At 35.5% G+C, this 16,829-nt stretch overlaps 1 protein-coding gene across 1 annotated transcript in view; it reads left to right on the forward strand.

Moving 5' to 3' along the window:
- Window positions 1-16,829, forward strand: part of LOC124366223 (multidrug resistance-associated protein 1-like) — a 69,464-nt gene that overhangs the window by 10,617 nt on the left and 42,018 nt on the right. Inside the window, exons 2-7 of the mRNA XM_046822613.1 lie at window positions 1,444-1,620; window positions 2,666-2,791; window positions 5,063-5,200; window positions 6,632-6,757; window positions 9,499-9,692; window positions 12,631-12,816. Of these exons, the coding sequence (XP_046678569.1) occupies window positions 1,444-1,620; window positions 2,666-2,791; window positions 5,063-5,200; window positions 6,632-6,757; window positions 9,499-9,692; window positions 12,631-12,816 (947 nt within the window). The remainder of the gene's footprint in view (window positions 1-1,443; window positions 1,621-2,665; window positions 2,792-5,062; window positions 5,201-6,631; window positions 6,758-9,498; window positions 9,693-12,630; window positions 12,817-16,829) is intronic.

The raw sequence follows: 16,829 nt of genomic DNA on the forward strand, positions 1-16,829 counted from the left end.
ACAACATAACATAACATAAAAACAAGTGTGAATGAGTTGATTTTTAATTAAGCTGGTTGGTTACTATCTAATCAGTATTTATCATCTTGAGTAGTCTGCCGAAGTGGATGTCGCAAGAGGTGAAGGATGAAGGCACTTTAGTTCAATCTGATAAGTTATATGTTTGTATTAACATATCCTCTGAATATAGATTACAGTATTTATATTCGTAATGTATTACCTTCTAACAATTAGCATTAATACAACACGATATTAGTTCGCATTTAAAATTAAAGTAACACGTTTACTAGAAAAAAGTTTTTTTACGACGATATACTTACATTTGAAACTGTAATGCTTTACATTCATAATGGAGCTTATTACCAAATAAGAATAATATAATTATGCATTTAATATACGTTATTAATCTTAAGAGGTAATGATTGAAGTTTGTAAATTTGTTGTTCACACGTTTATTATTAATATTCACGAACAAACACACAGTCACACGTAAGGACTTACGTATGTTTCCACAATTCACTCAGGTTTCAAAACTGTAGTTTCATGCTTGCGTAAGTTGTGGTTCCAGAAATATCTTAGACTGGAAGTAAATTACAATGGATGAAAGTAGACGTTTTATGAGCTAACTATGCTTCTCAGACTTGCGTAGGCTATATATATATATAATGAATGTATATTTCAATATACATTTTCTTCATACAAAAATAAGAAAACAAATATTGGTAAACTATTTCTATATTTTCGTAAGTCTCAGCGTACTTCTTTAGACTTAACATTGAATATTGTATAAATATTTACAAAATTCAATTATTAAACTAACTAGAATTATAAACAAGAAAAAAGAACTGAAATAGAATAATAGGCTAAGCAGCGGAAATTACCTCACAACTGATGTTTCATCAGAAATACCAAAGAGTACAAATACCTATTTTTAGAAATTCACAAATGTTTAAACCTAAAGGAAATTTTGATTTTAAAACAAGTTGATCAGTTTTGCTTCTTCTCAAAACGAATATAATATATATATTCACGTTTTTTTATATTTTATATATATATATATATATATATAAAATATTGTGTTTTTTTCCATTTGAGTGTTCTTTTACCTAACATCAGGATCCTTCCATAAGTATTGTACGAAAGCTTAAAATAGTGTATTTTTTATTTTATATTGATGTATTTTTAACTATTCAAATTTTTAACACGATTTTGAAATTTATCCTCAGTTTTAGGACTCAAGACTACCTTGTTAATGCTTGCTGCTCATGGCTAATTAGCTTCCAAAACATTGTTGATCACTGTGATATTTTTCCCCATTCACAACTTAGGTTTTTACTAACCTATAGTTTATTTGTTTATGTCAGTAGTCATGATACTGAAGTAAGTTTTGGCCACCCTTCGTGGCTTTGACATGGAAGAAATAATAACCATGTGTTTGTGTAGGACTTGGCCACATCATGGGACACTTCGCACCCAGATTTATCCCTGTGTTTCGAGAAGACCGTGATGGTGTGGACCCCATGTCTGGTGCTATGGCTCCTCTCGCCCCTGGAACTATGGCTCATATACACCAGCAAATGTAGGGACGTTCCATGGGGGTTCACAAACATCTCAAAATTGGTAGGTACCGCTTACACATAGATCCAATACACACTAGTGCATCTGATATTAACATTTTGATGCTATATTGTCGCTGCCAAACAACCCTTATTATCTGGGTCTTTATGTTCGCGCCACAATTTTTTTAATGTTTGAAGTTTTCATTTGATGTACTGGCCGTTTTCTTAAAAAGCTATCAGTAAATTTTTTTTATTATTTAGTAGTTTCCAACACGTTGTATCCAAGTAATGTATTGGCCGTTTTTCTTAAAGAAACTCTCAGTGAAATTGTGTTTTTTTTTTTTATTTAGTATCACAAAACAAATTTTCTTAAAACAGATGATAGAACTTTTATTAATCTCTCACTTTGTAGAAGTATATTAGATAATATCTGAACTTAACATTATGATACTATTTTGTCGTTGCTAAACAACCCTGATTATCTGGGCTTTTATGTTCACGCCGCAATGTTAGAAGTTTCCGACACGATGTTTCCATTTTATGTATTGACCGTTTTCTTTAAAAAACTATCAGTGAAATTGTGTTTTTTTTTTGCTTTAGTATCACAAAACAAGTTTTCTTAAAAACAGCTGATAGGAATTTTATTAAATTAGCACTATTAACATTCTGATGCTATTTTGTTGCTGCATAAAAACTCTGATTATCTTGGCTTTTATGTTCAAGCCACAATGTTTTTAATGTTTGAAGTTTCCATTTGATGTATTGGACGGTTTCTTAAAAAAACTATCAGTAAAATTATATTTGTTTTATTAAGATCACAAAACTAGTTTTCTTAAAGCAGCTGATAGGACTGCTATTACATTTCGACTATTTGTAGAAGCATATATTAGGAATAATGGCATAAACACGAATCTTCCTGTATGATCAAGGTTAAATGTAAATTTTGCTCAAAGAAATCAACTAAAACCACTAAAGCCTTAGTTTAAAGGACTATTTCACATTATAAATGCTGGATTATAGTTTAGTTTTGTAAGGAAGTAGCATTTTTTTTTATTCTATATTTATTAATGACTTACAATAATGTGTATCTAAATCTTATTCCACAGTTCTTGAACCTGCTATTGATAATAATTAGTGTCATGAGCCTGGGCTGGTCAGCTCTTCAGTTTTTCCAAGATAACAAAGTTTTCCTGGTTGACATATGGACTCCGGCAATTCAGACAGTCACATTTGTAAGTACTACTTTTTTTATTTATAAGTACTATTATCTAAACTGATTTTGTAAGCTTTCAAGCTTGGCTTTAGCAGTTACCTGATTCACCTTTGTCCACCAGACTAATGAACCATAAGTGATTTGGGGCCTTACAACTGCTTTGTAAAGCCATAGTGCTATATGGGATTTTATGCCCCATGAGATTCCTGTAAGGAGAAGGGCTCTTTTCGGTGATAAACAACCAGGCGACGAACCAGATGCTAGTATCGGGGAAAAGCTTCTTAGCCTAATTAAGGGCACAAAGATAGGCTTACCCCTCTAACATCAAAGGGGCACACAATAAGCTCAGGTTGACGTGTGAGGATCTCTGAATCCACCCCAATATCCCAACGCAAAAAAAGAAACTGGTTTTGTAATTTATGACCGTTCACCTCCGATAGCACCGTTGAATCGAGGACTTCTTATGCTTAGCTTCCAGAAGTTTACTGACCACTCTGTTATGTTTGTCCATTCACCTTCTAGCATTGCTGAACAGAGCCTGCTTATGAAAGATTAGATTCCTAAACATTGCTGATCACTGTGCTATTTTTGACCATTAACTCGCCATAGTATTGTTGAATAGTAGTATCTGTTGACTGAACAGCTTTCACTGAATAGTTGAGAACTGTTCCACTCATGACCGTTCAGTTTTCAGAGTGTTATTGAGTAATGAAGGACATGTTTGTAAATATTTTTGGTCTATCAGGACAAGAAGCTTATAAACTGCACTTAGTCCTGTAAGAACCTTTGCGCTGCTTCCGGAGTGACAGGATATTCAGTAAGGGAGGGAGTAGGGGCCGCCTCCTATCGAGATCCATGAAGAAAAATTAGGGCAATACATCTCAAAGTCATGTCTCCCCTATAAGCTCTGAACCAACCTTTCCTGTCAAAGTAGGCAGGGGGTGGCACACCCTTGTTGAGGCTACCAAGAACCTCTGAGGTTAGGGAATAAACACCACTAACTCCAGTCATATCCCACAGTAGACTAGGCCTATCGAATTGCCCATGAACCCCAGAATCTCGACATTTGCGGTTAGTGATGTGCCGTTCCTGGAGATCCATAAGGTTGCCCAGATTTAAGTGACACGTCGGTTTTTGCTGTGCCCAGTGGTGGGTTCAACTGGAAGGTATAAACCAGCAGAACTGATCCCTGCTGGGTATGTTTGTAACCTTAGAGGTGTTGTGTAATGTTGAGTACCTACGATTTCACTCAGATTTGATAAAAAATAGATGAATTTTGATATGGCTACTAAACTATCCTACACCTTCCAGACGTACAAGGTTTTATATCAGCCAGTAGAATGCCACTGGGTACTGCTGAAGCCGATGCTCTCTATGACATTTATGCTACCCAATGAATGTTCAGGATCAGCACATCACTAAAGACAAATATGGACAATTTTTGTTGAAAATGTCTTAGTGATAAGACTTTAGCAGGGTTAAACGTGAAGGAAAATCCTCTCCTGCCCGCTCTGACAGGTAGAAGATGGGAAATAAAGTCTCCCCTTTCTTCCACTTTCCTTCTATCGTGAAGTTTCGCTCGTTATAGGGCGGTCCCCGTTCCCCTCAATTATCTATCCTGAATCATAGGTAGTCACTGCGGAAGCCGACAGGAAGCAATGAAGGGTTCATCACAGTATAGATTTCCTGAACCTCCTGTCCTCGTGAACAAGGCAATCCACATTACGTCACTCAATTTCAGCTAGTACGATAGAGTTGAAGAAGTTGGATTATCCCCTGATTTAGAATAACTTTGTCGTAAACCTAAAATATTTTAAATAACAAAATACTTAACCTACATTTCAGTAACATTAATTTCATTTAAATGACAATATACGATATATTTCCACACACGTTGCTACCCTATCATGTTAAAATTATGTCGCAAACGATTTTTAATGTGAAAAAAGTAAATAGTAATACTACGTAACGCGTAATAACTAATACTAAGCATATAGAAAGTAGAACTAGAACTCTGTGTCACATCTATCTAAATATGATGTGTATGTTTAAACTGCAATGGCATTTAGTATCAGTTGCTTATTGTACAAAAATCGGAAAAAAACAAAATAATCAGCTCCTATTTACTTAGTAAATATGGAGAATATGATGTACTGTGAACCACTGCCGTAGTGGGACAGATAGTATAGTCAGAGCCGTAATCCTCAATTACAAAGTAAATGATAACTTACAGTTGACACGACATAACAATATAAAAACTCTGCAAATATTTCTAATATTCACGTTTCAGATACTAGCAGCTGTGCTTTTGTTGTCGGACAAGGTGCGAGGACTTCACACTTCCGGAGTGTTGTTTCTGTTCTGGTTGTGTTTGACAGTTACTGGAGCTGCTCAATTACGCACGGAGATCCTGCACGATAACACTACAGTTAGTATTTGCAATTAATTAAATATTCAATGTTTTTTTATTTTAATATTTAACTTAAAAATGAAGCGCAATTGGAGTAATCAAGATTAGCCTATTCGTTCAATAAAGTCTACATTTAGTTCATATTATTACAAAGAGTTGAAGTTCCTAGAAAACACTATATTTTGGGTGTTCTTCGAGGTTCATTAATTAGTTCTATGATGTTTCCAATTTATGTAAATAGTGTATTTAACCGAACATAATGACATTCATTCTATTTATTCTGATTACAAAACACATTGAATACAGCAACAATAAGTAAATGATGTTCTTGAGAAATAAAATTCGAAAACAAACTTGAAAAATTCAAATGTTTTAAACACTGCTTATGTTTCTTCTTAGCAGAAGAAATAAAAACCCAAAAATGTTTGGGTAGCTCTTAACGCATAAATAAATAGAAAATAGAACAACTGAATGTCCCAAAGATTCTTAGATTATATTATGTCCTAAGAAGCCTAAGCAAAATTATTAATGAGAATAAACGTATTGGAACGACATCATATTATTATGGAAAAACATATTTATTCTCACTTGTCCTATGATATAATTATTGCATAAAACATTGCACAAATAATAATTTCTACAGATTACTTTACAGATTGCATCCGTCAGTGTAACAACAAAACTGGCGTGATTAAAATTAGCAGTAAGTGTTATGTTAAAAATATTTTTAGAGAGTTAAAAACCCTTTTTTGTAGTATTTTTATTTGTACCCGCTGTATACTTTTGGGAACAGTCAGCTCGCCTAGGTAGTACTTTGTGCTGACAAAAAGGATTGCTCATGATTATAAAACAAATATACAGAGCTCTAAACTCCAAGCTTTAGATATACTGATTGCATCTGTGTCAACAGTTTCCAATTTAACCTGAGGTTATTTTATTCAATATTTTTCTAGAATACATAAAATATTTAAAAAATAAATAAATGTTTGTAGTGGAGGCTGAAATTTAAGAGCAATATACGAGATGATATCTTTTTATAATACCGAATCATTCAATAACCAACAAAAACATTGGTTAATATTTTACATTACAAAGTAAAAATTAATTTTTAAGAACTCAATTTTAAACTTATTATTTTATTTACTGAGAGACGATCAGAATAGGCTCTTTTAGTTGTTCTATAACAAATATGTAAATACATTTTATCGATACAAATAATGAGTATACATTTTCTTAAGAAAATCAAACATCTTAATAAATATCTAAATGATTACAGTAGTTGAAATGAAAATGAAGACACGGATATATTTTACGCGATGCTGTGCATTAGGACTACTGAATCTTTCACTTAACGTAGCTAATTTTGTAATCATTATTAATATTTAAATTTTAATCATTACAACAGTTTTTAATTAAACAAATTCATAATTACGATATTTTGTTGAACAGGATGAAGAAGAACCCAACTTCAAAAATATCCTGTTCCTGATATACTATCCGGTTGTTGTTCTAATGTTGGTGATAAATCTGTTTGCGGATCCTCCACCCAGGACCACAGACTATCCGAAATACCAGGTAGGTTGATGTAATGCTTAATGTGGTTTTATTCATGCTTAATTGTAAAATGGTCATATATGTTGGTGACAGTTTTATTGGACATCTAACAGTAATATGTAACAACTAGAAATAAGGACCTACGTAGCTCTGAGCCTAGCACAAATAGACCATAAAAATGACCTTGTCCTTAATGTGTAAAAAACAAAACAAATGTCACTGGGTACCAAAAACTGGTCCGTGATTGAATTAATTCCCTGGCCTATATGCAACAAATTAAGTTGTTGTGGATGAAAGCAAGCTGGAAGAGTCACACAGAAGACATCTGCCTTTAAAGCGTAGCTCAGCACTGTTTGGATTTAAAAGAGGTAAAGTAACCAGCGTCCATGAAGCCACAAGGACAGCTTATCATGCATTAAGGCCGGGACACACGTACCCGCACCGCGCCCGACACGTGAGTCGGCCGTGTGTCGGCCGTCATACTGTGAAAGAATTGCAGCGCAGTTTTCAACCTGCAAGTCCACACATGTCCGCACCGACACCAGACCGTCGTGGCCGCACCGTCACCGATATGTGAAGTTTGAATTTTGACGGGCACGGTACGGTCTACGAGCGGCATCAGTCATGGATATAGAACACTTATCGAAGAAGTAAGGAGGTGTCCTGTTTTTTATGATCAATCAAGTGAAAAATATCGGAATATAATAGAACGGTGGAAGAAGATTACGGAAAATGAGGAGTTAGAAAAGTATAAATTTGAATAGAGTTTTGAAATATAATTCTATGATGGTCACTGTTGCATTCTTCTTTTTAAAACTATTTAAGTAGTCTAAACGTTCCATTTTATTGAATTATTATATTAGTATAGCCTACAAACTCTACATCCTGCGTTCGCGTACAAAATCATATTTATTGATAAAAGAATTAATATTTTTTCCATTTACATTTAATTACATTTAAAATAAACTAGTCGTTTTTATTGCGCTAAAATTACAACAAATTTGAAAACTATATTGCACATTAAATGATTTTAAACAACTCAATTCGAATTATGTAAAATCTATAAAGAGTTTTCATTAATTAAGAAATAACAAGCATGTACTTATTTGCGTAAACTTTTATTTATCTTGGATGTATTGAAGTTACTGGATAAATTTATTCCGTTACAGTATTATGTATGGGTCATATTTAGAATGTTTCTCTGACATTTTTATTTTTTATTAATTTCACTTCAATAAAGTAAAAATAAAAATATTTTATTTACAATAAGGTTTTCAAGCAAGAAAAAAACCATGTTCTCCAGTATATATATTACAAATGTTTACTATGTTTTACAAATTATTATAAAAAGGCTTGCAACATGGCAAACTCTGCCCTCACACTATAAGCTATTGGGTTAATACCAAGTATAGTGTTTATAATATATTTGACCGAAATTCGCTGCAATGAAAACACAATGAACAAGAATAATATGGATAAAAAATATAACAAAGATAATGTTATTTACAAATTTTACATACTAGCTGATTGTACCAAGCTTTACTGCAGCATTGCAATGTTTCATTCACCACAGCGATTAATAAAAAGTAACAAAAAAAAACAATAAAATTAAAATTCTTCATCTCAAGCAATACTTAATCTTCTAAACATTTTTTAAGTATCTGTCACTTCGAAACCAAAAGAAATATGCTCTTGTCTAAACAGTGAGGTTGTTGCGCTCGGACAGCATACGGACATGTACCCGAGCGGGGTGTGTTGTGGGGCGGGGGCCTCACAATACCCGAGCTGAGCCCGCACCAACACTCGGCCGACTCATTTGTCGGGCACGGTGTGGTTATGTGTGTCCCCGACCTATTGGAAAGCCATGTCCGGAAATTCCTGTTTCCCTTACAATCCTTCCATCGCCACAAACAAACTTCAACAAAGTGTTAATATTTTGTACCTGAACATTACAGAAGCTGTGCCCTGAAGTTCAAGCGTCATTTATCTCTAAAATTGTGTTTGGATGGTTCGATGCGCTGATAATTAAAGGATTTCGAAAACCACTAACAGTGGCAGACCTATGGGATTTGAGATCAGATTGTAGATCTCGAAACGTAGTGTTACTGATTGTATCACATAACTGAACGATGTAAAATGTCCATAAATTCCTGTTTCATTCACAATCCTTCCATCTTCAGAAACAAACTTCAACAAAGTGTTAAGATTTTGTACCTGAACATTACAGAAGCTGTGCCCTGAAGTTCAAGCGTCATTTGTCTCTAAAATTGTGTTTGGATGGTTCGATGCGCTGATTAATAAAGGATTTCGAAACCCACTTACAGTGGTAGACCTGTGGGATTTGAAATCAGATTGTAGATCTCGAAACGTAGTGTTACTGATTGTATCACATAACTGAACGATGTAAAATGTCCATAAATTCCTGTTTCATTCACAATCCTTCCATCTTCAGAAACAAACTTCAACAAAGTGTTAAGATTTTGTACCTGAACATTACAGAAGCTGTGCCCTGAAGTTCAAGCGTCATTTGTCTCTAAAATTGTGTTTGGATGGTTCGATGCGCTGATTAATAAAGGATTTCGAAACCCACTTACAGTGGTAGACCTGAAATCAGATTGTAGATCTCGAAACGTAGTGTTACTGATTGTATCACATAACTGAACGATGTAAAATGTCCATAAATTCCTGTTTCATTCACAATCCTTCCATCTTCAGAAACAAACTTCAACAAAGTGTTAAGATTTTGTACCTGAACATTACAGAAGCTGTGCCCTGAAGTTCAAGCGTCATTTGTCTCTAAAATTGTGTTTGGATGGTTCGATGCGCTGATTATTAAAGGGTTTCGAAACCCACTGACTGCAGCAGACCTGTGGGATTTGAGATACAGAGATACTTCCTCACAGGTGGTTCCACGTTTTGAGAAAGCCTGGAAAAAGAAGTTAGACCATGCTGCAAGGTAAGAGGGTTTTATTAATTTTAATTAATTAAGTTAATTATTACATACGTAATCTTCATACCGAAATACGGGAAATTGTTCTAATCACGATGTACTGTTAAGGGAAACAGTATTTTCCCGGATAATTTATACGGAAAATGTCATATGTCCGGAAAATTCAGTTTTCTTTAAAATAGTTAAATTAACCGGGGATTGTACGTCGCTAAAATCGCAATTTCAATGCTTAAATATTTCATATTTATTCCTTATCAATTATGCTTATTTTTCATTTAGTTAAGATATTTTATAAAATTATTTCAATACATAAAAAATAAACATTTATTTTTAAACGTCATGTTTCCAGTTTGATGACTGGTAGTAGTAGAGTTGCAATGACGAGCTGTGCTATAGTCTATTCACCGAGTGTTGAGAGTACAGACTACATGGGACCAATATATAGACTATTCCTATATAACTGTCATTACAGCAGCTGAAGCCACGTCCGCCATCTTGTTGTAGGCAAGAAACGCAAAACGATGCCTAGAATGGTGCAAAATCTCAATGATCCTGTTTCAAATAACGCATGATCTAGTCTACTTAGAATAAATATAATGTTTTGAAACTTTGCATGAGTAAAACTGATAAGTAATGGACACTAACTATACAATCCAATAGCTAAATAACAGTTTTTAAATATTTTAAATAGGCAAATAACGTCATAACTGTAATATAAGTATTTTGACGTGACTTGAAAAGTTAGTCGCCGGCTATTTTTTTATTTTTATTGGTGAGATTAAAAAAAGGTTAATTTGTGGTACGACAGTTCAACTGTCTGAATCATATTTTTAAATTTTAGCTGCCGTTGTTTAGTCGGCGTATTACGGCCTGATCTACCCACATCTTTCCTACGGAGTGGGGAGCTTGTTCAAACAATAAAATTTTGAGAGTTTTCAGGCTTTAAGAGAAAGCGATCAGAACAATCGCCAACATGAACTTCAGAGAGTCGTGCAGACTAGCTTTCAAAAAAGTGCAGTGTTGACTCTGTCATGTCTCTATATCTTGGAGGCAGTTTTATTCTGTAAGTAAAAATGTGCCTTGACTAGGGGACGAGACGTACATGAATATGAAACGAGAGGCAGAGACAACTGCCGTATTGGGCGACATAGAACGGTGGTTTATGAACACCTACCCACGCAGGCGGGTGTCCGTTTCATCAACAGACTGCCCGATTCCATGAAAAACGTGCAAACGCCCAAGGCGTTAAAAACTCGTCTGAAGCGCTTTTTAGCATCTAAAGCATTCTACAGTGTCGACGATTTTTTGGATTATATTTGGGAGACCTCCAATTTAGAAGACTGGCGTTTTCGGTGGTGAGAATTAGCGAGTGAGTGGTATGAATAAAGATTGTATGTCTGAATGTAGCATTGTGAACGAATGTAAAAATTATAGATTTATCCGGTATGACTTTTGCCACATAATTGTTATATTGTACACGGCAATATTTTGTTGGTTTGACTTTGACTTTAGTCAATATTTTAGGTTGTATGAGAGTGAATTTTAACTCGAGAGTCGGGTGCTTTTCGATATACGCTACACATTTCTCTTGAGAGCCTCACATGGCGGGCTCTTAAGATATACTTATTATTTCCAACCAAGGTGACATATTAGTTTGTTTTATACATTTTATACATATGACTCTCGCCACTAGGAAACTCATCTCCAGCCTCCGCCATCTTGTTGTAAGCGCACGATTTTCTTGTCTTCACGTTGTGTTTGCCTATGGCACATCTATTGGTCTTACGTAGTATAGGTTAAGAGTGACGTGCCTCCTATCACTGCCGTGACGTAGTAATAGTCCGATTCACATGCGGTCAACAACAGTACCAACTCAATTAATTAAATATCGTTAGTAAATGTGTCATCCCTGACATGACTGGTGAATAGCTTATAATAAATCCTCGAATAAACGTAAATATGTTCCTTTTATGGGACAGAAAGAGCAAGAACGTAGCCAGAAAAAAGATTTGGGGGGTCCATACAATTGATATTTTCCGTAGTGAACGGAGAGTTAAGACCCCATGTAGTTCCTTAAAAATGTCTTGGCCTGTTTCTTTCTTGAGAATGATCTTTCAGCAGTTCATGTCAGTAATACTGAATTATTTAAATAATAATAATCGTTTGCTAAAAAAAATAATTGAAAATTTGGGGGAGGGGGGTCCGGACTCCTTTGACCTCCTTGCTGGCCACGTCCTTGGACCACCAAAAAACTCTCTTTTATTTATTAATGGGGGTAAAAGAAAGAATACAAATGAAAAGTAAAAAACAAACTTAAATTTCTTATAGTATACCTAATTAAATTTGGCTTGTATTGTATTAGCTATAAGTAACAGATTAAAATATAGGTTAAAAAAGTAAAGACATTTATTATTTAAGAATGAAATAGCCAATAATACAACAGTCCTTCTGGAATTGCATGCTAGTTTTGTTTCATTATGAAATAGTTGTTCGTTTTGACCAAATATACATTAAACTTAAAACTATCCTTTATTATTTATATATATTCATTTTACCTGCCCCCTGAGGAAGTTGGTTTTACAGAATCAGAAGGACCTTAATAAAAGTAATTGAAAAAATTTAGAATTTGGGGGGTCGGGACCCCCCGGACTCCTCGCTGGCTAGGGCTTTGAGAGGAAGGTAGAAGCGTCTCAGCGGCGAAATTGAGGGATTTCGCACAGTTTACGTGAACTTCCACAGGTTTCTATCCCTAATTTTTCACAACCCAGAGGGTTGCCGTGCTGTGGGTAGGGCATCACTCTCAACACTCCGTGAATCGACTGTACTGTGTTTTAATGATAAGGAATATAACTATGGAAATAACCAAAGTACGCTTCATAGTCATCCTGTAAGTATATCTTTTTACCCAGAACCGTCTCTATATTTTGATTTATTACTCTTTCAGGACTCCCAAATTCAATTCCAAGACGACACAGAATGGAGGAGCTATACCAAGTGCGAAAAACAGACAGAGCAAACCTGTTTCAATTGTTGGTCCCCTATTCAAGACGTATTGGATACCAATGTGTGGTTCTGCATTCACCAAATTATTATCTGATGCTCTAGTGTTTATCAATCCACAGGTCCTGAAGTAAGTATTGAACGTGCGACCCCATATTTAAAGTTTACCACAAGCTAACCAGTACATTTAAATTAATGGCAGTCACATTAAAATTTAGCTTGTTTATTTCAGGCTTTAGGAATGCAAAGAAAATTATTTAAAACGATAACTTCCAGTTTTTTATGCCAACAAATTAAGTTTTTTTTTTGTTCTCTTACGACAAGAAGCTTATAAATTGCACTTTGTCCTGTAAGAACCTTTGCGCTGCTTCCGGAGTGATAGGATATTCAGGATGGGTAAGGTTAGAGAGTAGGAGCCGCCTCCTATCGAGATACATGAGGAAGAATTAGGGCCCTACATCTCAAAGTCATCCCGGAAGAAGGGGAGGCCAGCTGTGAACCAGCCTCTCCAGTCAAAGTAGGCAGGGGGTGGCACACCCTTGTTGAGGTTAACAAGAGCCTCTGAGGTAAGGGAACAAACCCCACCAACTCCAACAGTCATCATCCACAGTAGACTAGACCTATCGAATTGCCCTTGAACCCCAGAATTTCAACATTTGCGGTTAGTGATGTGCCGCTACTGGACATCCATAAGGTTGCCCAGATTGAAGTGGCACATCGGTTTTTGCTGTGCCCAGTGGTGGGTTCAACTGGTAGGTATAAACCAGCCAGAATTGATCCCTGCTGGATAACAAAGTTAAATTTTTATTTATTTCCCGTGTTTTTAGCTGTAGTGAGTATATGGTTAAATTTCAAATTCATGTATCTAAACTTTTTGATCCGAGAATAATAAAGCACAATGAGACGTGCAGAACAAGACTTAAAAGAGGATCCGCCTACCATTTAAAAAAACAAAAACCCATTAGATGTGTGGCTGTGGGAAATGGTAGATCCGAGGGAGGAGCTGCAAAACTAATGTAGGATTTCGATGCACGTATAACTTTGATGCACGTACAACATAACATGATGTCTGCTTTAAATTCTTCTCATACCAACTGTACAATCATAGCATTAAAATCTTAAACTTGATTGCAGTGGGCGCTCAGAGATATTCCGATTTCGCTCAGTAATTCCACTTTACATGGACTGCTCCGTTACCAATATTGTGGCTTTCTGTTTCTTGCGGCAGATTAGTATATATTAGTATAAGCAAGTGAATGTTGTATTCATTCAAATAGATTTTTGCTACGTTTTGAGGCAATTGAATCAAAAGTAAGAAAAGAAGTACCAGTTGCAAAAATCCTGATAAGTGCTAGAGACACCGTATAATTACTAATTAAACTTACATAATTTTCAAACACATTATACCTGTATACACATTTTCACTCTTGTTTCAACACAGACGTTTAGTATTTTCGAAATACATCCAACTATCCCGTTTGTGTCGACATGGTGAAACCGTACCGTAGTCGGTGGTATCTAATCCAATCAATCCGATTGGAAAGTAAGAAGAGATGTCTGAAGTAGCTATAATAACCGGAGCCATTTCAAGAATGTTAAAATATTCTGTAAGGATCATGCACGCGAAGGTTAGTTTCCGTGAAAACATGGGGCTGCTGCAACTTAATTGTTAACCTTCGAAGAAAGTATGAAAAGTGCACGGTCAGAAGAATAGTTGCATCAAGAGCGTTCTAGGAAGCGTGTACTGATATCGCGTGTGTGTATATAGTCTAAGAGAAAGGGATCGTTAGCAAAATGATGTTGGTAGGTATCAGGGGAATACCGTTAACCTGTTATCTTACCTCAGTGGATCATTTTTAGTAATGAACTGTACCCTTGGTCAATGGTGCAGTGTAGTGGGTACGGCGGTTATCGCGAGATAAACTAATCAAGCAACGTCGAGCGTGGCTGCCGCTTGGATGGGTGACCGCTGAGCGACCCTATCCTTGCAAGCAGCCCGTCTGCCCCGTCAAGGGTGGTGGTTCGGAAGTCACCCTTAACCCGTTGATTCCCAGGCTTATTAGAGAGGGCTTCTTAGCACTAACTTTACCTGGTAAAATAAAACATTCTTTAGTTTACTTGTTTACCGTTTATTTTAAAGTACAAAATATCATGTCCAGTTATCTAGCCAAACATTTTTGTTGTTCTATGTTGTACTATCGTACCCTAATCGTCCTTTAAGTTCATCCTGTGTAGTCCATCCTTAGAAATGAGAAAGTATTTACATCAGGTTTACCACCAGTCATAATCCTTTTTTTGTAGTACGGTAACAATCTGTAATTAAATTGTTAGTCTAACTAATTAGGCTAAACACGCTAATTGCACTATTATTGATTTTTCAACGACTGAAACTTGGACATTTGAAATGCATTAATTATTTTGACTTGGCATTTTTTACCACAGTTAGAAATTTTCACCAGTCAACTTTAGGATTATCATAGAACTCTACAACAAAGTTAATGTATTAAATCCTAGAGTCCCATAACGTTTTCCACAAATACCCTTCATTGATCTGAACCACTATATAGTCAACAAATCATAAATTTTATATTTTTGGTAACAGAGACACATTATATGGAACCAAATGAACCCATACGTCTGTCATCCAGGCTAGAATTCCTACCACTACTAATACGTTGTCGTCCAGGCACACCCATATTGTGCCATTTACTACAATTTCACTTTTTGAACAGATTTTCTCCTTTAACGGCCAATGGGATTTTATTATTACTACGATTAATTTAAGTAATTTAGTACGTAGTTGTACTTTTTAATCAGAATTATCACAAGATTCTATTCATACTCATTAGTTGAAAGTATACGGTTTAGTATTTAAGCACATAATATATAAAGAACTAAACTTATAAAACTGTACAACATTGTGCTCAATAAGTACGGTACTTGTGCCGCCTACGATTGCTACATTTACAGTTTTATTGCAGCGACAAAAGTACATTGTATAGCAAACGTCACAAATTTTAATATAAAATTTCTTACATTCATACCACAAAATTCTCATTCACACATACAATTTTACACAATCATGAAAAACGTAAAGCTGCCAAAATAAGAGTGTACTTTGTAAAAGAAGGTGGTTTTATAAAATGGGTAACAATTTTATCTTTGAAATTAGTATTTAATCCAATAATATTTAAAGCTATGGGTGGTTCTGAGAAAACATTCTATAAACTGTCATTGATGTATTACCAGTACACTGAACTGCTGGTCAACTTTGGCCAGCATAATGATTATTTAGTTTCGTTATTGTTTACCTTTGACTTATTTGAAAATCATTCGTTTAGAAACTTGTGAATAAAAAATGAAATATGTTGAATTATTTTCCTTTATTTCTTATCTTATTTTGTTGTGTTTTTTGAAGTGAAATTATTTGTTCTGGAACAGAAGCTAACTCCAGAGTTGAATATTCGGTACGAGAGGTACTTGTTTAATTCAACCAAACGGGAGACGGAAGAGTCATGTCATCAGTAATTCATAAGGCTCATGATTCAGTTCAAGCAAATGCAGGATGAGCTCATGTCAGACAAGGCTCACGATTCAGTTCAAGCAAATGGAGGATGAGCTCATGTCAGGCAAGGCTCACGATTCAGTTCAAGCAAATGGAGGATGAGCTAATGTCAGGCAAGGCTCACGATTCAGTTCAAGCAAATGGAGGATGAGCTCATGTCAGACAAGGCTCACGATTCAGTTCAAGCAAATGGAGGATGAGCTCATGTCAGGCAAGGCTCACGATTCAGTTCAAGCAAATGGAGGATGAGCTCATGTCAGACAAGGCTCACGATTCAGTTCAAGCAAATGGAGGATGAGCTCATGTCAGGCAAGGCTCACGATTCAGTTCAAGCAAATGGAGGATGAGCTAATGTCAGGCAAGGCTCACGATTCAGTTCAAGCAAATGCAGGATGAGCTCATGTCAGACAAGGCTCATGATTCAGTTCAAGCAAATGCAGGATGAGCTTATGTCAGACGAGATTGTTTGTTCAACAAAGGACTAAAGCTGCGAGAAAAGTTGTACCGTAGCTGGAAAAAGATGTCATTTTGGACGACGCTGTTCACTGTACACATCAGTCATTTTCTAATGACTAGGA

The sequence above is a fragment of the Homalodisca vitripennis genome, chromosome 7 (assembly GCF_021130785.1).
Source record: "Homalodisca vitripennis isolate AUS2020 chromosome 7, UT_GWSS_2.1, whole genome shotgun sequence".
NCBI classification, from domain to species: domain Eukaryota; kingdom Metazoa; phylum Arthropoda; class Insecta; order Hemiptera; family Cicadellidae; genus Homalodisca; species Homalodisca vitripennis.